At 48.4% G+C, this 13,933-nt stretch overlaps 1 protein-coding gene across 3 annotated transcripts in view; it reads right to left on the bottom strand.

Moving 5' to 3' along the window:
• PDE2A (phosphodiesterase 2A) overlaps positions 1 to 13,933 on the bottom strand; it is a 296,539-nt gene that overhangs the window by 5,041 nt on the left and 277,565 nt on the right. For all 3 annotated transcript variants that reach the window (XM_087895695.1, XM_087895696.1, XM_087895697.1), the window contains 8 exons: positions 12,602 to 12,672; positions 11,201 to 11,323; positions 9,321 to 9,408; positions 9,106 to 9,153; positions 5,775 to 5,849; positions 4,514 to 4,613; positions 1,468 to 1,580; positions 371 to 409 (listed from right to left, as the gene is read on the bottom strand). In XM_087895695.1, the coding sequence (XP_087751821.1) occupies positions 371 to 409; positions 1,468 to 1,580; positions 4,514 to 4,613; positions 5,775 to 5,849; positions 9,106 to 9,153; positions 9,321 to 9,408; positions 11,201 to 11,323; positions 12,602 to 12,672 (657 nt within the window). The remainder of the gene's footprint in view (positions 1 to 370; positions 410 to 1,467; positions 1,581 to 4,513; positions 4,614 to 5,774; positions 5,850 to 9,105; positions 9,154 to 9,320; positions 9,409 to 11,200; positions 11,324 to 12,601; positions 12,673 to 13,933) is intronic.

The following is a 13,933-nucleotide window of genomic DNA, read 5'->3' as shown; positions in this document are numbered from 1 at the left end:
CCAGGGAAAATAAGTAGATAAAAAGTCAAACGTCCCTTTCCAGATGCCTTCGCTTCTCCTTCTTATGTCAGCACTAGAGTAAATGCAGCTTGAAGTGCTGACAGGTAGTTTAATACTCTGACGATGTCAGAGATGGCTGACGAAAGTGTAGTAGAATAAAATGTTAATTATTTTAGTTCCGGAGTTCGCAGAATGTCTGCTTCTTTCTTTACAAATATACCTGGAACTTGTATTTTTAGAAGAGTTTGTAATACAAAGTTATGCATATATATATATATACCCACATTATATCTAATATATGACTTTTTCTTATAATATATGAGGTTAAGAGAATACTAGAATCTGACTCAATGATTTTATTCTCACGTACCAGATCACCCTGGGAGAAAAACTCCTTGTAGATCAGTTCCTGGAAAGGAAAGGAAAGATATGGATTGAGTGCAAGATGACAGACCCTCCCAACTCTTCAATCTGCACATTGTTTGGGGAGCGGGGAATGTCCAGAGAGGACATTCACACATACACCCCCTCCCACAAACCTTGGACCTTCCGGCAACTGAAGAGTGACAGGTATCTGTCGTGATTTTCCTCCAACTGGATGCCCTTCTAGATACCCTGGGATCTTACGCTGAGCTCTCCCAGACGGAGAGAAGATGGAGAATGGGGCAACCCTGGCTGGTGTAGATGACCTCTAGGTGCCCCCAAGGATTGCCAGCAGAACAACAGAGTTGGAAGGGAACTTGGAGGTCCACTTGTCCAGGGGTCTCCAACCTTGGCAACTTTAAGACTTGTGGACTTCAACTCCCAGAATCCCCCAGCCAGCCTTGGAGGACTTCAACTCCCAGAATTCCCCAGTCAGTCTTGGAGGACTTCAACTCCCAGAATCCCCCAGCCAGCCTTGGAGGACTTCAACTCCCAGAATCCCCCAGCCAGCCTTGGAGGACTTCAACTCCCAGAATCCCCCAGCCAGCCTTGGAGTGAGCTGGCTGGGGGATTCTGGGAGTTGAAGTCCTCCAAGGCTGGCTGGGGGATTCTGGGAGTTGAAGTCCTCCAAGGCTGGCTGGGGGATTCTGGGAGTTGAAGTCCTCCAAGGCTGGCTGGGGGATTCTGGGAGTTGAAGTCCTCCAAGGCTGGCTGGGGGATTCTGGGAGTTGAAGTCCACAAGTCTTAAAGTTGCCAAGGTTGGAGACCCCTCCTCTATTTCAAACACCTGCTCGAGCACGAGACTCTGCTTGATGTCCCTCTTTCCCTTCTAGCTGTAATTCAACAGGTGAAGTTGGGTTGGTTTTTTTGCCCGGGTTCCCAAAGGGGCAGGGGATGTGGCTGGAAAGGGCAAGGGGCTCTTTAGCCGGAGAAGGTGCCGGTTGCAGGAGGAAGAGCTCCACCTTCCAAGGGAGGCTGGCACCGAGACGTCCAGGCCAACAGCCGGGGGGACAGGGGCTCCGTCCACCTCGGCCTCGTACTCACCGCGATCTTCCGGGTGGTTTTCCAGCCTTTGGTCTGGTCTGAGAGGTCACAGGAGGTCATGAGAAGGTACAGGAGGAGGCTGTGATGCTGCTTGTTCGCTGGGTCATAGCCAACTGCAAAGGGGGAGAGAAGAGGAGGAGGAGGAGTAAGGGAGGAAAAGGGAAGGAGAGAAGGAAAGGAGGGGGAGAGAGACAGAGAGAAGGAAGGAAATGGAAGAGTAGGAGAAAATGTGGGAGGGAGGGAAGGAAGGGAGGGAAGAAAAGGGAAGGGAGGGGAGGAAGGAAAGAAGGAGAAGGGAAGGAAGGAGGAGGGAAGGAGTGTAGAAAGGAAAGGAGAGAGGGAGGAAGGAAAGAAGGAAGGGAGGGTGGGAGGGAGGGAAGTAGAAAGGAGAGAGAAGGAAAAAAGGAAAGAAGGAAGGAAGAGGGAGGGAGGAAGGAAGGAAAGAAGGGGAGTCAGAGGAAAAAGTAGGAAAAGGAAAGATGGATGGATGGAAGGGAGGGAGGGAGGGAGAGAAGAAGGAAGGGGAAAGGGAAGGAAGGAAGGAAAGAAGGGAGGGAGAGAAAGAGAGAGAGGAAAAAGTAGGAAAAGGAAAGATGGAGGGATGGAAGGGAGGGAGGGAGAGAGAGAAGAAGGAAGGAAGGAAGAAGGAAGGAAGGAAGGAAGGAAGAGGGAGGAAGGAAGGAAGGAAAGAAGGAAGGAAAGAAGGAAGGAAGGAAGAGGGAGGGAAGGAGAGAGGAAGGAAGGAAGGAAGGGGAAAGGGAAGGAAGGAAAGAAGGGAGGTAGAGAGAGAGGAAAAAGTAGGAAAAGGAAAGATGGATGGATGGAAGGGAGGGAAGAAGGGAGGGAGAGAGAGAAGAAGGAAGGAAGGAAGGAAAGAAGGAAGGAAGAGGGAGGGAGGGAGAGAGGAAGGAAGGGGAAAGGGAAGGAAGGAAGGAAAGAAGGGAGGGAGAGAGAGAGGAAAAAGTAGGAAAAGGAAAGATGGATGGATGGAAGGGAGGGAGGAAGAGAAGAAGGAAGGAAAGAAGGAAGAAGGAAAGAAAGAAGGAAGGAAAAGGAAGTTAAGGAGAAAAGAAAGCCATACAGAGAGAAGGGGGAAAGGGAAGTATAATTGCCTAAATGTGCACAATGCATTTTAATTTTGTCTGTTGGTTTCCTGACTATTCCTGACTATTGAACAGATCCGCAACCTGCCGGTTGACACAAAATCTACTTTTTTTTGGTGGAACCTCCTTTTTCCAAAGATCAAGGGATAACGCAGCCCGTCTTTTCACGCTTCATGCCTTTTACTTTTTAAGGAGCAAATAATAATAATAATAATAATAATAATAATAATAATAATAATAATAATAATAATAATAATAATAATAATGAATTATTGGTGGGAAAACGATGGTGATTTTCAAGGAGGCACAAAACAGCCACCTGAGACCTCGGATCAGGCAAATGGATTCCGTGGCAAATATCCAATTTTCTCCTGGTCAAACCTATTTTCTGAAAGGCCATTTCAGATGTGACTTGTTATAAAAATAAGACCGGGAGTCCTCGGCTTACAACCATTAGGAACACGGTTGTAAAGCGAGCCTGGCATCCCCGTTGGCTTTGCAAAAGAAGATCACATGACCCCCCGGGACGCTGCAACCGTCGTAAGTACATGCCAGTTGCCAAGCTTCTGGACTTTGATCATGTGTGAACGATGCTCATGAGTCGCTTTTTTTCCCCCGGCGCCGTTGTAAATCACTTCGAACGGTCGCTAAATGAATGGTTGTAAGTCAAGGAACGCTTGTCGTCAAGGAGACAACCCAAACGCAGCCATGGAGATGTCGACAGCCGAGCTCCACTTGGGGGAGTCTATATCTGAGGAGCCTGCGTCGGTGGAGTTGTGTGGGGACAGATTTGGTCCAGGATAGAGGTCTCCAACCTTGGCAACTTGAAGACTTGTGGACTTCAACTCCCAGAATTCCTCAGCCAGCAAAGCTGGCTGAGGAATTCTGGGAGTTGAAGTCCACAAGTCTTCAAGTTGCCAAGGTTGGAGATCCTTGGCCCAGGGCACAAACACTATTTTTGTCCTTCAGGGATTTGGTGATGTCCCTCTACTCTGCCAACCCCTGGAGAAAAATTCCATGGAGATTCTCCATCATGCAGGTCATGGTTTGTCACTGCGTTTTTGTATTTACCAGATGAGCTCATATTTTTGGATTTTCAGACTTTCCGTAGCTTGCCAAGTGTCTTATCCGTAAGCTAACTGCGCATGTCCACATTCCTTCACTTTCTTCTTTCTTGCTTTGTTCTCCTGCCAAAAGGTCCGGCCGCAGAGAGGTGGCCGGCAGGAACGTCGCCAAAATGTAATTATTTTAGATAGCGAGATGTTTTATTTTCTTTATAACAAATAAATGAGTTTTTCTTAGAAAAATAGATCTTCGGGTTTATTTTTTTTTCTTAAAGTATGCTTCAAGGGAAAAGTCTCGAGCCACGTCTCTAAATCAAGGTGCGGTTACCCAAAAGCAGAATGGGATTAATTAGCACCCTGATATGGTTGTCCCAAAGGTGCTTTCTGGTTTTTTCTTCTGAAGATGTTTCACTTCTCCTCCGAGAAGCTTCTTCAGCTCTGACTGGATGGTGGGGAAGGGAAGGCTTGATACTCCTTGACAGACAGCTGGTCATTTGCATCCTTTGAGAGGGTCGTTGAGGCCACTTGGAGGTTTGTCTGTGTCCTCGGGGTCCCCTGAATGGGGAAGGGACAGAAAATATCCTGCAGCCAAGAAGGCTCCACATCCATTTGCACCACTCCGGGGACCCTGAGGACACAGATAAACCTCCAAGCGGCCTCAACGACCCTCTAAAAAGGATGCAAATGACCAGCTGTCTGTCAAGGAGTATCAATCCTTCAATCCTCCACCATCCAGTCAGAGCTGAAGAAGCTTCTCGGAGGAGAAGCGAAAGGTCTTCAAAAGAAAAAACAAGAAAGTCCAGTTGCCTCTTGAAAAAAAGCACCTTTGGAGAAGACCCTCAATTTGGGAAGGACGGGGGGGGGGGTGTCCCGCTTTACCGTCAGCCATCTTCTGCAAGTCTTTGAAGATCCTCAAGTGATGGGCGAGGTCGGTGGCCAGGATGATGTCCCTCATCAAATCCAGCATCCTTTGGTAATCCTGTGGGATCAAACGGTCCCTGCTTTACCATCCTTCACAACTGGTTAGGCAAGAGAGGCTGTTCTGTGGCCTGAAGGAGGACACCTGACTTGGAGGCCTCTCAAAAGGTCCCAGGTAGGACTCCGAAACTCCACCCACAGCTTGGAGAAGATGTGGGGGGGACAGTTTGGGGGAACAATTGGGTCTTCGGTGTCCAAAGACCTCCAGCCAATTTGAAAACTGGGTGCGACCTAAGTGCAGTGTTTCTCAGCCTTCACAACTTTAAGATGTGGGGACTTCAACTCCCAGAATTCCCCAACCACCAGAGGTGGACTTCAACTCCCAGAATTCCCCAGTCAGCACAGAAACACTTCAACTCCCAGATTTCCCGAGCCAGCATGGGTGAACTTCAACTCCCAGAGTTCCCCAACCACATGTATGGATTTTAACTCCCATAACTCCCCATCTACCAAAGCTGGACCTCAACTCCCAGAATCCCCCAGTTCACCAAAGCTGGACGCCAACTCCCAGAATTCTCCAGTCAGCACAGAAGCACTTCAACTCCCAGAATTCCCGAGCCAGCATGGGTGAACTTCAACTCCCAGAATCCCCCAACCACCAGAGGTGGACTTCAACTCCCAGAATTCCTGAGCCATCATGGGTGAACTTCAACTCCCAGAGTTCCCCAACCACATGTATGGATTTTAACTCCCATAACTCCCCATCTACCAGAGCTGGACTTCAACTCCCAGAATTCCTGAGCCAGCTTGGGTGTACTTTAATTCCCAGAGTTCCCCAACCAAATATATGGATTTTAACTCCTATAACTCCCCATCTACCAAAGCTGGACTTCAACTCCCAGAATCCCCCAGTTCACCAGAGCTGGACTTCAACTCCCAGAATTCTCCAGTCAGCACAGAAGCACTTCAACTCCCAGAATTCCTGAGCCAGCATGGGTGAACTTCAATTCCCAGAATCCCCCATTCAACAGAGCTGGACTTCAACTCCCAGAAACCCCCCAGTTAGCATACCCCAGGGCCACCTGGGGAGAGGGACGAGTGCCAAAGAAGTCAAGATCGTATCTATCCCCTGTGCCATAAAACCCCCCGCTCCCTTTTTTAAAAGCCCCCTCCCCAATTTCTCCCTCCCACGGATGAGGCTCGGCCTGCCCAGGAAGCCCACCTTGCGAGAGAAATGGTCGAAGATGTTGCAGCCGTGCGTATTCAGGATGGCGATGGCTTGAGCGAAATGGTGTCTCTGAGGTAAAGAAAACACCACAGCGGAGACGTCAACGAATTTAGTGCATAATTGCACTCATAAATCAATCATTTTGTGTAAGTGCGTATTGGGTTGTACAGTGGGACACAGGTAGCCCTCGCCTCACAACCAATTCTTGAGCGACCTTTTGATTTATTGATTTATTTATTAGTCGTATTTCTATGCCGCCCACTCTCCGAGGACTCTGGGCGGCTTACAACAATCGACAGTATACTAAATAGCATATTGCCCCCCAACAATCTGGGTCCTCATTTTACCCACCTCGGAAGGATGGAAGGCTGAGCCAACCTTGAGCCCTTGGTGAGATTTGATCCGCTGACCTGCTGAACTAGCAGTCAGCTGAAGTAGCTGCAGTACTGCACTCTTAACCACTGCGCCACCTCGGCTCTATATTCTTGATGTTACAAGAATGCTAAGAAAAAAATGGCTTATAATCTGTCCTCACACTTACAGCCGTTGCAGAATTCCCCCAGGGTCACATGATCAAAATTTGAGGACTGGCATGTATTTGGGACCGTTGCACTCTCCCGGGGGTGGGGGGTGGGGGGTGTCACGGAAATCACCATTTACGACAAGGAAGGTCAACTGGGGAAGCCGGATTCACTTAACAACCATGTGACTCGTTAACAACCATGTGAATCACCAACGACATTGGCGATTCACTTCACAACGGTGGCCAAAAAAAAATGCTGTAAAAATCAGTGCGCGACTCACTGAACAACTTGCTCTGGCCAGTGGAAATTCTGGTCCCACAAAGGAAGTTGTAAGTCAAGGACTTTCTTGTAGAGGATTCGATCCCACAGAGCAGGGATGGTGATAGAAATATTGTTCTGACTCGGCTCCCCAAAGACGACAAACCCTCTGAAGTGAACTCAAAGATTCCTTTATTAGGAGCGCCAGCAGCCCCGGCAAAAAGTTTATCTCTCACCGCAGGCTAAGAATTCCGTCCGTCCGGAAGATGAATAGTTGTCTGTCCCATCTATTCATCTCCGCCCCCTGCCTTTTATCCCCAGAGTTAAGGTGGGGCTTTGCTAGCAGCGGTGGCTCTTCCGTCCCGAGGACCGGCCCATAGATTTCCACTGCTCTCCTCTCCTCTGCCTTCTGTGCATCCGTATATCAGGCACAGGATCCAGCTGTTCCTCCTCCTCCTCATCAGCTACATCCAGACCTGGGGGCTGTTGACCCTCCATCTGACGGCTGACAGACGGCCCAGGCTCCTCCACTGTCTCTCTCTCTCTGCCAGCTCCATTCCCTCTTCCCCTCCAGAGCTCTCAGGTTGCCCTGATGCTGACTCTGATTCCCACGCCTCCTCCTCCTCCTCCTTTGATTCGGCTGCTGGAGGGGCCACAATAAATATGATGGATTCACTACTCCATCTGTGTCTCCCAGCAGAGGGCCCCGGGGGGGTGTGTGTGTTCAAAAGAATCAAGATGGCGGCCTTAATGTCATTGAAACTTTATTTGTATGTATGTATGTTTGTTTGTTTACTCACTTACTTATTTAGAGGCAGTTCTTCAACTTACGGCCACAACTGAGCCCAAAATTTATGTTGATGTGTGAGACACCTGTGAAGTGAGTTTCCTCCTTTCGTTTTACGACCTTTCTCACCGCGGTCGTTAAGCGAATCAGTGCAGTGGTTAAATGAGTCACACGGTTGTTAAGCGAATCTGGCTTCTCCATCAACTTTGCTGGTCAGAAGGGCGCCAGAGGGGAATCACGTGACCCCCCGGGACACCAAAACAGTCCTAAGTACCTGCCAGTTGCCAAGCCTTTGAATTTAGATCACGTGACCAAGAGAATGCTGCAGGGGTCGTAAGTGTGAAAAATGGTCATAAGTCACTTTATTTTTAGTGTCATCATAATTTCAAATGGTCACTAACAACTGTTGTGAGTCAAGGCTACCGGTATTGGTGACTGTTCTGTTCAGACCCAAGTTAATTCCCAGGGATTTTCCCACAAGCTACGGAGAAAAGGCATCCTGAAGACACTTCAGCCCACCGGATTTTCTCTCCTGCTTGGGCCAAATTTGACCCTAGTCCCCATCTGGCAAAGAGGGCAACGGATTCCTGAATCCACAAGAGATGGAGCCTCACAGGGTCTCCATCACGGCCTCCTCCTTTCGTTTATCGGAACGGTAGAGGGTCTCCTGCTTGAGGACGGTCTTGGACTAGAAGACCTCAGAGGTCCCTTCCAGGAGAGGAGAGGAGAGGAGAGGGGAGGGGAGGGGAGGGGAGGAGAGGAGAGGAGAGGAGAGGAGAGAAGAGAAGAGAAGAGAAGAGAAGAGAAGGATAGAGAAGAGAAGAAGGAGAAGAGAAGGATGGAGAAGAGAAGAGAGAAGGATGGAGAAGAGAAGAAGGAGAAGAGGATGGAGAAGAGAAAGATGGAGAAGAAAAGAAGGAGAAGAGAAGAGAAGAGAGAAGGATGGAGGAGAGAAGAAGGAGAAGAGAAGAGAAGAGAGAAGGATGGAGAAGAGAAGGAGAAGAGAAGAGAAGAGAAGAGAGAAGGATGGAGAAGAAAAGAAGGAGAAGGTAGGTAAATTGAGGACCCAGTTTGTGGGGGCAATAAGCTGACTTTGTATAAATATACAAAAGTATGAAGGCTATTGCTTAACGCACTGTAAGTCTGAGCCTGAGTCTCCGGAGAAGGGCGGCATATAAATCAAATTTTAAAAAAAGAGAGAGAGAAGAGAAGAGAGAAGGATGGAGAAGAGAAGGAGAAGAGAAGAGAGAAGGATGGAGGAGAGAAAAAGGAGAAGAGAAGAGAAGAGAAGAGAAGAGAAGAGAAGAGAAGAGAAGAGAAGAGAAGAGAAGAGAAGGGAAGGGTTGGAAGGGACCTTGGAGGTCTTCTAGTCCAACCCCCTGCTCAAGCAGGAGATCCTATACCATTTCAGACAAGTGGCCATCCTTAAAAACCTCCAGTGATGGAGCACCCACAACTTCTGGTGGCAAGCTGTTCCACTGGTTAATTGTCCTCACTGTCAGGAAATTCCTCCTTAATTCCAGGTTGCTTCTCTCCTTGATTAATTCCCATTTGTTGCTTCTTGTCCTGCCTTCCGGGGCTTTGGAGAATAGGTAGACTCCCCCCCACACTTCTTTGGGGCAGCCCCTCAAATACTGGAAGGCTGCTATCCTGTCTCTGATTCTATGTTGTAGTTGCCCTCCCCTTTTCTCATACTAAAAACGGTTGGCCCTTCTCAGCTATGGGGCTGGTCCCCGTCCTTCCTTCCTCCCTTTACCTCCATCACGGATCCTTCGGAACTGTACAAAGCAGCCAGGACGGATTTCTGGAAGAGAATGGAGAAGGGAGATCTGTCTCACTGGAGAGGTTGGGTATGGGTGAAGGAGACCCCCAAGGGGGAAGGGATGGTCCTTAGCCCAATGCTGCATCGAGCAAGACCCACCCCTCATTCTCCTTTGCAGGGGGGTGGGGGAGGGGGCTTCCCAACCTTACCGATGCCACTTGAAAAGAATTGTTGGTGCCTCGGTGGTCCAAGTCGTGGCACATGCAGGAAATGAACAAGGCGAAGATTTCGATGTCTCTACGGGGAAGATAATCATAATCATAATAAGTTTATTTTGTCCGGCATATATAAGATTACAGGTAAAAGTATAAACACAATTTGAATACATGAAAAGAAGTAAGAGTAAAAAGGAATATTAGGACCGGGACGGAAGGCACGCTGGTGCTCTTATGCACGCCCCTTACAGACCTCTTAGGAATGGGGCGAGGTCCACAGTAGACAGTCTAAGGTTAAAGTTTTTTTTTTTTTTTGGAAAAATATTTTTTATTGTTTTTTCCAAACATAAACATAAAATATATCTTTTAAGAACCAAGTCTTGATCCGGCCATAGATAGGTACAATCGTTTGTATTCCTTTAACAAGCTCTAATCCCAATTTTCTCGTTGCATCTTTTTAAAATTCAAAACCCAAACTCAAATTTTTAACACAAATCCTAACGCCTTATTCTAAACCAATCTATTGTATCATCAAAACCTTGATTTCCATATAAACTCTACTCATTATTTCCAATTGTCAATCAAAATTCTATTTCACCAAGCCGGGCTGGCATAAATCTCTTCTAATCGTTCTAAATCTTTATGCTGAAGATTCTTAACCGATGAACCAAATTGGCTTAATCATTTTATATTCACATTTTATATGTATGTTATTTTAACTGTTCACCGCCCTGAGTCCTTCGGGAGAAGGGCGGTATATAAATAAACAAACAAACAAACAAACAAATAAATAAATAAATAAATAAATAACATAAAAATCAAAAACAGAAATTTTTAAAATATTCTGACATCTTCATCTAAGTGTTTACCTTACATTTTATCACCACAAATCTTACTTCCCAAATATGTACAACTCTATTTTTATTTCAACTTATAAATCAAAATTTTATCTATATTCCTTAATCTCTAGACCCATTTCAGCGAATCTTTAAATCTTAAACTTTAAGGTTAAAGTTTTGGGGAGTTTGGGGAAGAGACCACAGAGTCAGGTAGAGCATTCCAGCTCTACCAGCTCTACTTCAGCATTCTGTGGCTGAAGTCGTATTTTCTGCCATCGAGTTTGGAGCCCCAAAACCTGGGTGGGCGTGGCCAACTCAGCGTCACTCCCACCCAGTCACATGACACCCCAGCCATGGTTTCATGGCTATTGGTGTTTTCTGTGGGAAATGGGTCTCTCTCTCTCTCTCTCTCTCTCTCTCTTTCTCTCTCTCCCTCCCTCCCTCTCATTTCTGTTTTTCTCTCTTTTTCCTCTCCCTCTCTCTTCTTTCTTTCTTTCTTTCTTTCTTTCTTTCTTTCTTTCTTTCTTTCTTTCTTTCTTTCTTTCTTTCTTCCTTCCTTCCTTCCTTCCTTCCTTCCTTCCTTTCTTTCCTTCCCTTCCCTTCCTTCCCTTCCCTTCCCATTCCCTCTTTCTTTTCCTTTCTTTCTCATTGAATACGATAGCAAATCGTATAATGTAACGGTCGTGAGTGTGAAAAAGGATCCTAAGTTTCTTTTTTCCAGTGCTGTTGTAACTTGGAACGGTCACTCAACGAATGGGTTATAAGTTGAGGATTTCATTTTGCAAGATTTCTCCCTAAAGGCAAAGAATCAATGAAGGAAATTGCTTTGGGGAGCCTCAACGGGTCTTTGCTGTGTTTTGAAAGCTGGCACCCCGACTTCCACAAGCTGAACAGGGACCAAGAGTTGTTGGTTCAACCTCAGCTTCCGTTGCCCCGAGATGCTTAAGATCCTTTTCATGCATCCTGCAGCCCCGTAGGGTCTCCGTCCCCTATGATCCCGAACGTAAATGAAGCCCATCATCCACGTCCACTTACTCCAGATAATTGATGAGCTCCAGATTCTTGTACAGCAAGTAGCAGAAGTGGGAGACGGAGAAAGCGTGCGTCCAGTTGTGATAGGGAGGGTCTCTGTACCCCTTCTTCACCATGAGGCAGAACCTGAGGAAAATGACACACAGACACAAAAAGAGACAGTGTGATGACCTGGGGCACAGCACAGAGATAATACAGGCAGCTGGCAGTTCAAACCGCCCCTTTATTGCTCCAAATTGCCCCAAACGCTCCCACGTTTCTGGCAAGCCCCAGAGCGAAGTGATGACACAGAGACACACCTCAAGCAGCCTCTGGCTGCAAATAGTCCAGCCTAACGCTGTGAGCACCACGGCTGCACAGCAAGAAATCCGGCAGGGCTAGTCGAGGAGTCCAGGAAGCAAAGGAGCAAGGCAAGGAATCCAGAAACTCAGAAAGAATGCAAGGAATCCAGGAAAGTTCAAACGCTCAACCCTCCAGGAATCTAGCATTTGTTCCTGACAATTGCCCCTCTCCACAGTGTTCTCCTTAAGTCTCAGTCCCCAGGTGTGCCTTGTGGAGAGGGGCGGGGTGCTCTCCTCCCAAATAGCCCAGTCAGTCTATGCTGTTCTCGCCTTCTCTCCGCTCTCCATGCTCGAGGAGCAGGAGGGGTCGGTCCTTGCTCATCGCCTGAGCTCTGTCTCTCATGTTCTCTTGGTCATCCTGCCCCCCCACTTCCTCCCTGCCTACAAGCCATTCCAGTCCTGAAAGACCCTGGCCCTGCTCCTCCCCATTTTCCTCCAAAGCCACCCCCTCGATCTCCCTTTGGCTCCACTTCGGGCTCATCTTCCTCTGCAGATTCAGGCTCCGACATCAGGGCTATCGTGATCATCGTCATCACTTGAAGTAGTTGAACTGGTTTCACGACTAGTTGTATCATAAGGAGGAGGAGGATTGTGGGGTCCTTGGTGCTCTCTAAGCTGTGCTGTTTTCTTGCAGACGTTTCATGACCCAACTAGGTAACACCATCAGTGCTAGAAGGGAGGGGGCTCACTCTTATTTTTACTTACTATTAAAAACCTGCAAGAAAACCATCAGGCTCAGAGAGCACCAAGGACCCTACAGTCCTCCTTCCCCTCCTCCTCCTCCTCCTCCTCCTTCCCCACCCCACAACCCCCACACCTTCTAACACTGATGATGTTACCTAGTTAGGTCATGGAATGTCTGCAAGAAAAGCACCCAGCTCAGACATCACCAAGGACCCCAAAGCCCTTCAGTTTTCTGTGGATCTCCTCGGCTGACGCTGTGCATTAAACCACGCACTAAACCTGGTGTCCAAACGGAGAAGCAAATCAAGTCCTTTTTATGACTTCGGGATCCAGAAGAAGAAAAAGGAAAAACCGGCTTGTTCCCTTCTCCCAACCGTACCTGACGAGGGTCTGACGGTCGATTTTGTAGCTGCTGATGAAATTCATGTCCTGAAGCATGCTCAGAATGGCCTGTGGGGGGAAAAGGAAAGAAAGAGAAAGGTGAGTTGAGGGGGAACGGTTGATGGCGAAACATCCTTCCTCCGTCTCTGCCTCCTCCCTCTTTCTTTCCCTCCCTCTCTCCTCCTTTCTCCTCTTCCCCATTCCTCTCCCTTTCCCTCTCTCTCCTCTTTCTTCTTCCTCCACCTCCTCCCTTCACTCCTCCTCCTTCTTCTTCTCCTACCTTCTCCTTCTCCTCTTCTTCCTTCCTTCCTTCCCCCTACCTTCTTCTCCTCCTCCCACTTTTTCCCCCTCCCTCCTTCTCCCTTCTCCTCTTCCCCATCCCTTCCCTTTCCCTCTCTCTCCTCCTTCCTTCCTTCCTTCCCCTCCTTCTCTCTCTCCCTTTCCCTCTCTCTCCTCCTTCCTTCCTTCTCCTCCTTCTCCCTCTCCCTCTCTCTCCTTTCCTTCCTTCCTTCACTCCTCCTCCTCCCTCTCCCTCCTCTTTCTTCTTCCTCCACCTCCTCCCTTCACTCCTCCTCCTTCTTCTCCTACCTTCTTCTTCTCCTCTCCTCTCCTTCCTTCCTTCCTTCCCCCCTACCTTCTTCTCCTCCTCCCTTTTTCCCCCTCCCTCCTTCTCCCTTCCCCATCCCTTCCCTTTCCCTCTCTCTCCTTCCTTCCTTCTCCTCCTTCTCCCTCTCCCTCTCCCTTTCCCTCATCTCTCCTCCTTCCTTCCTTCACTCCTCCTCCCTCTCCCTTTCCCTCTCCCTCCTCTTTCTTCTTCCTCCACCTCCTCCCTTCACTCCTCCTCCTTCTTCTCCTACCTTCTTCTTCTCCTCTCCTCTCCTTCCTTCCTTCCCCCCTCCCTTCTTCTCCTCTTCCCTTTTTCCCCCTCCCTCCTTCTCCCTTCCCCATCCCTTCCCTTTCCCTCTCTCTCCTTCCTTCCTTCTCCTCCTTCTCCCTCTCCCTCTCCCTTTCCCTCATCTCTCCTCTTTCCTTCCTTCCTTCACTCCTCCTCCTCCTCCCTCTCCCTTTCCCCCTCTCCTCCTTCTCTCCTTCCTTCTCCTCCTTCTCCCTTTCCCTCTCTCTCTTCTTTCTTTTCTTCCCTCACTCCTCCTCCTCCCTCTCCCTTTCCCTCTCTCTCCTCCTTCCTTCCTTCCTTCTCCTCCTTCTCCCTCTCCCTTTCCCTCTCTCTCCTCCTTCCTTCCTTCCTTCTCCTCCTTCTCCCTCTCCCTCTCTCTCCTCTTTCCTTCCTTCCTTCTCCTCCTTCTCCCTCTCCCTCTCCCTCTCTCTCCTC

This window comes from Pantherophis guttatus, chromosome 5 (assembly GCF_059756535.1).
Source record: "Pantherophis guttatus breed Tessera chromosome 5, ASM5975653v1, whole genome shotgun sequence".
Taxonomy (NCBI): domain Eukaryota; kingdom Metazoa; phylum Chordata; class Lepidosauria; order Squamata; family Colubridae; genus Pantherophis; species Pantherophis guttatus.
This window is presented reverse-complemented; position numbering and strand designations above follow the sequence as displayed.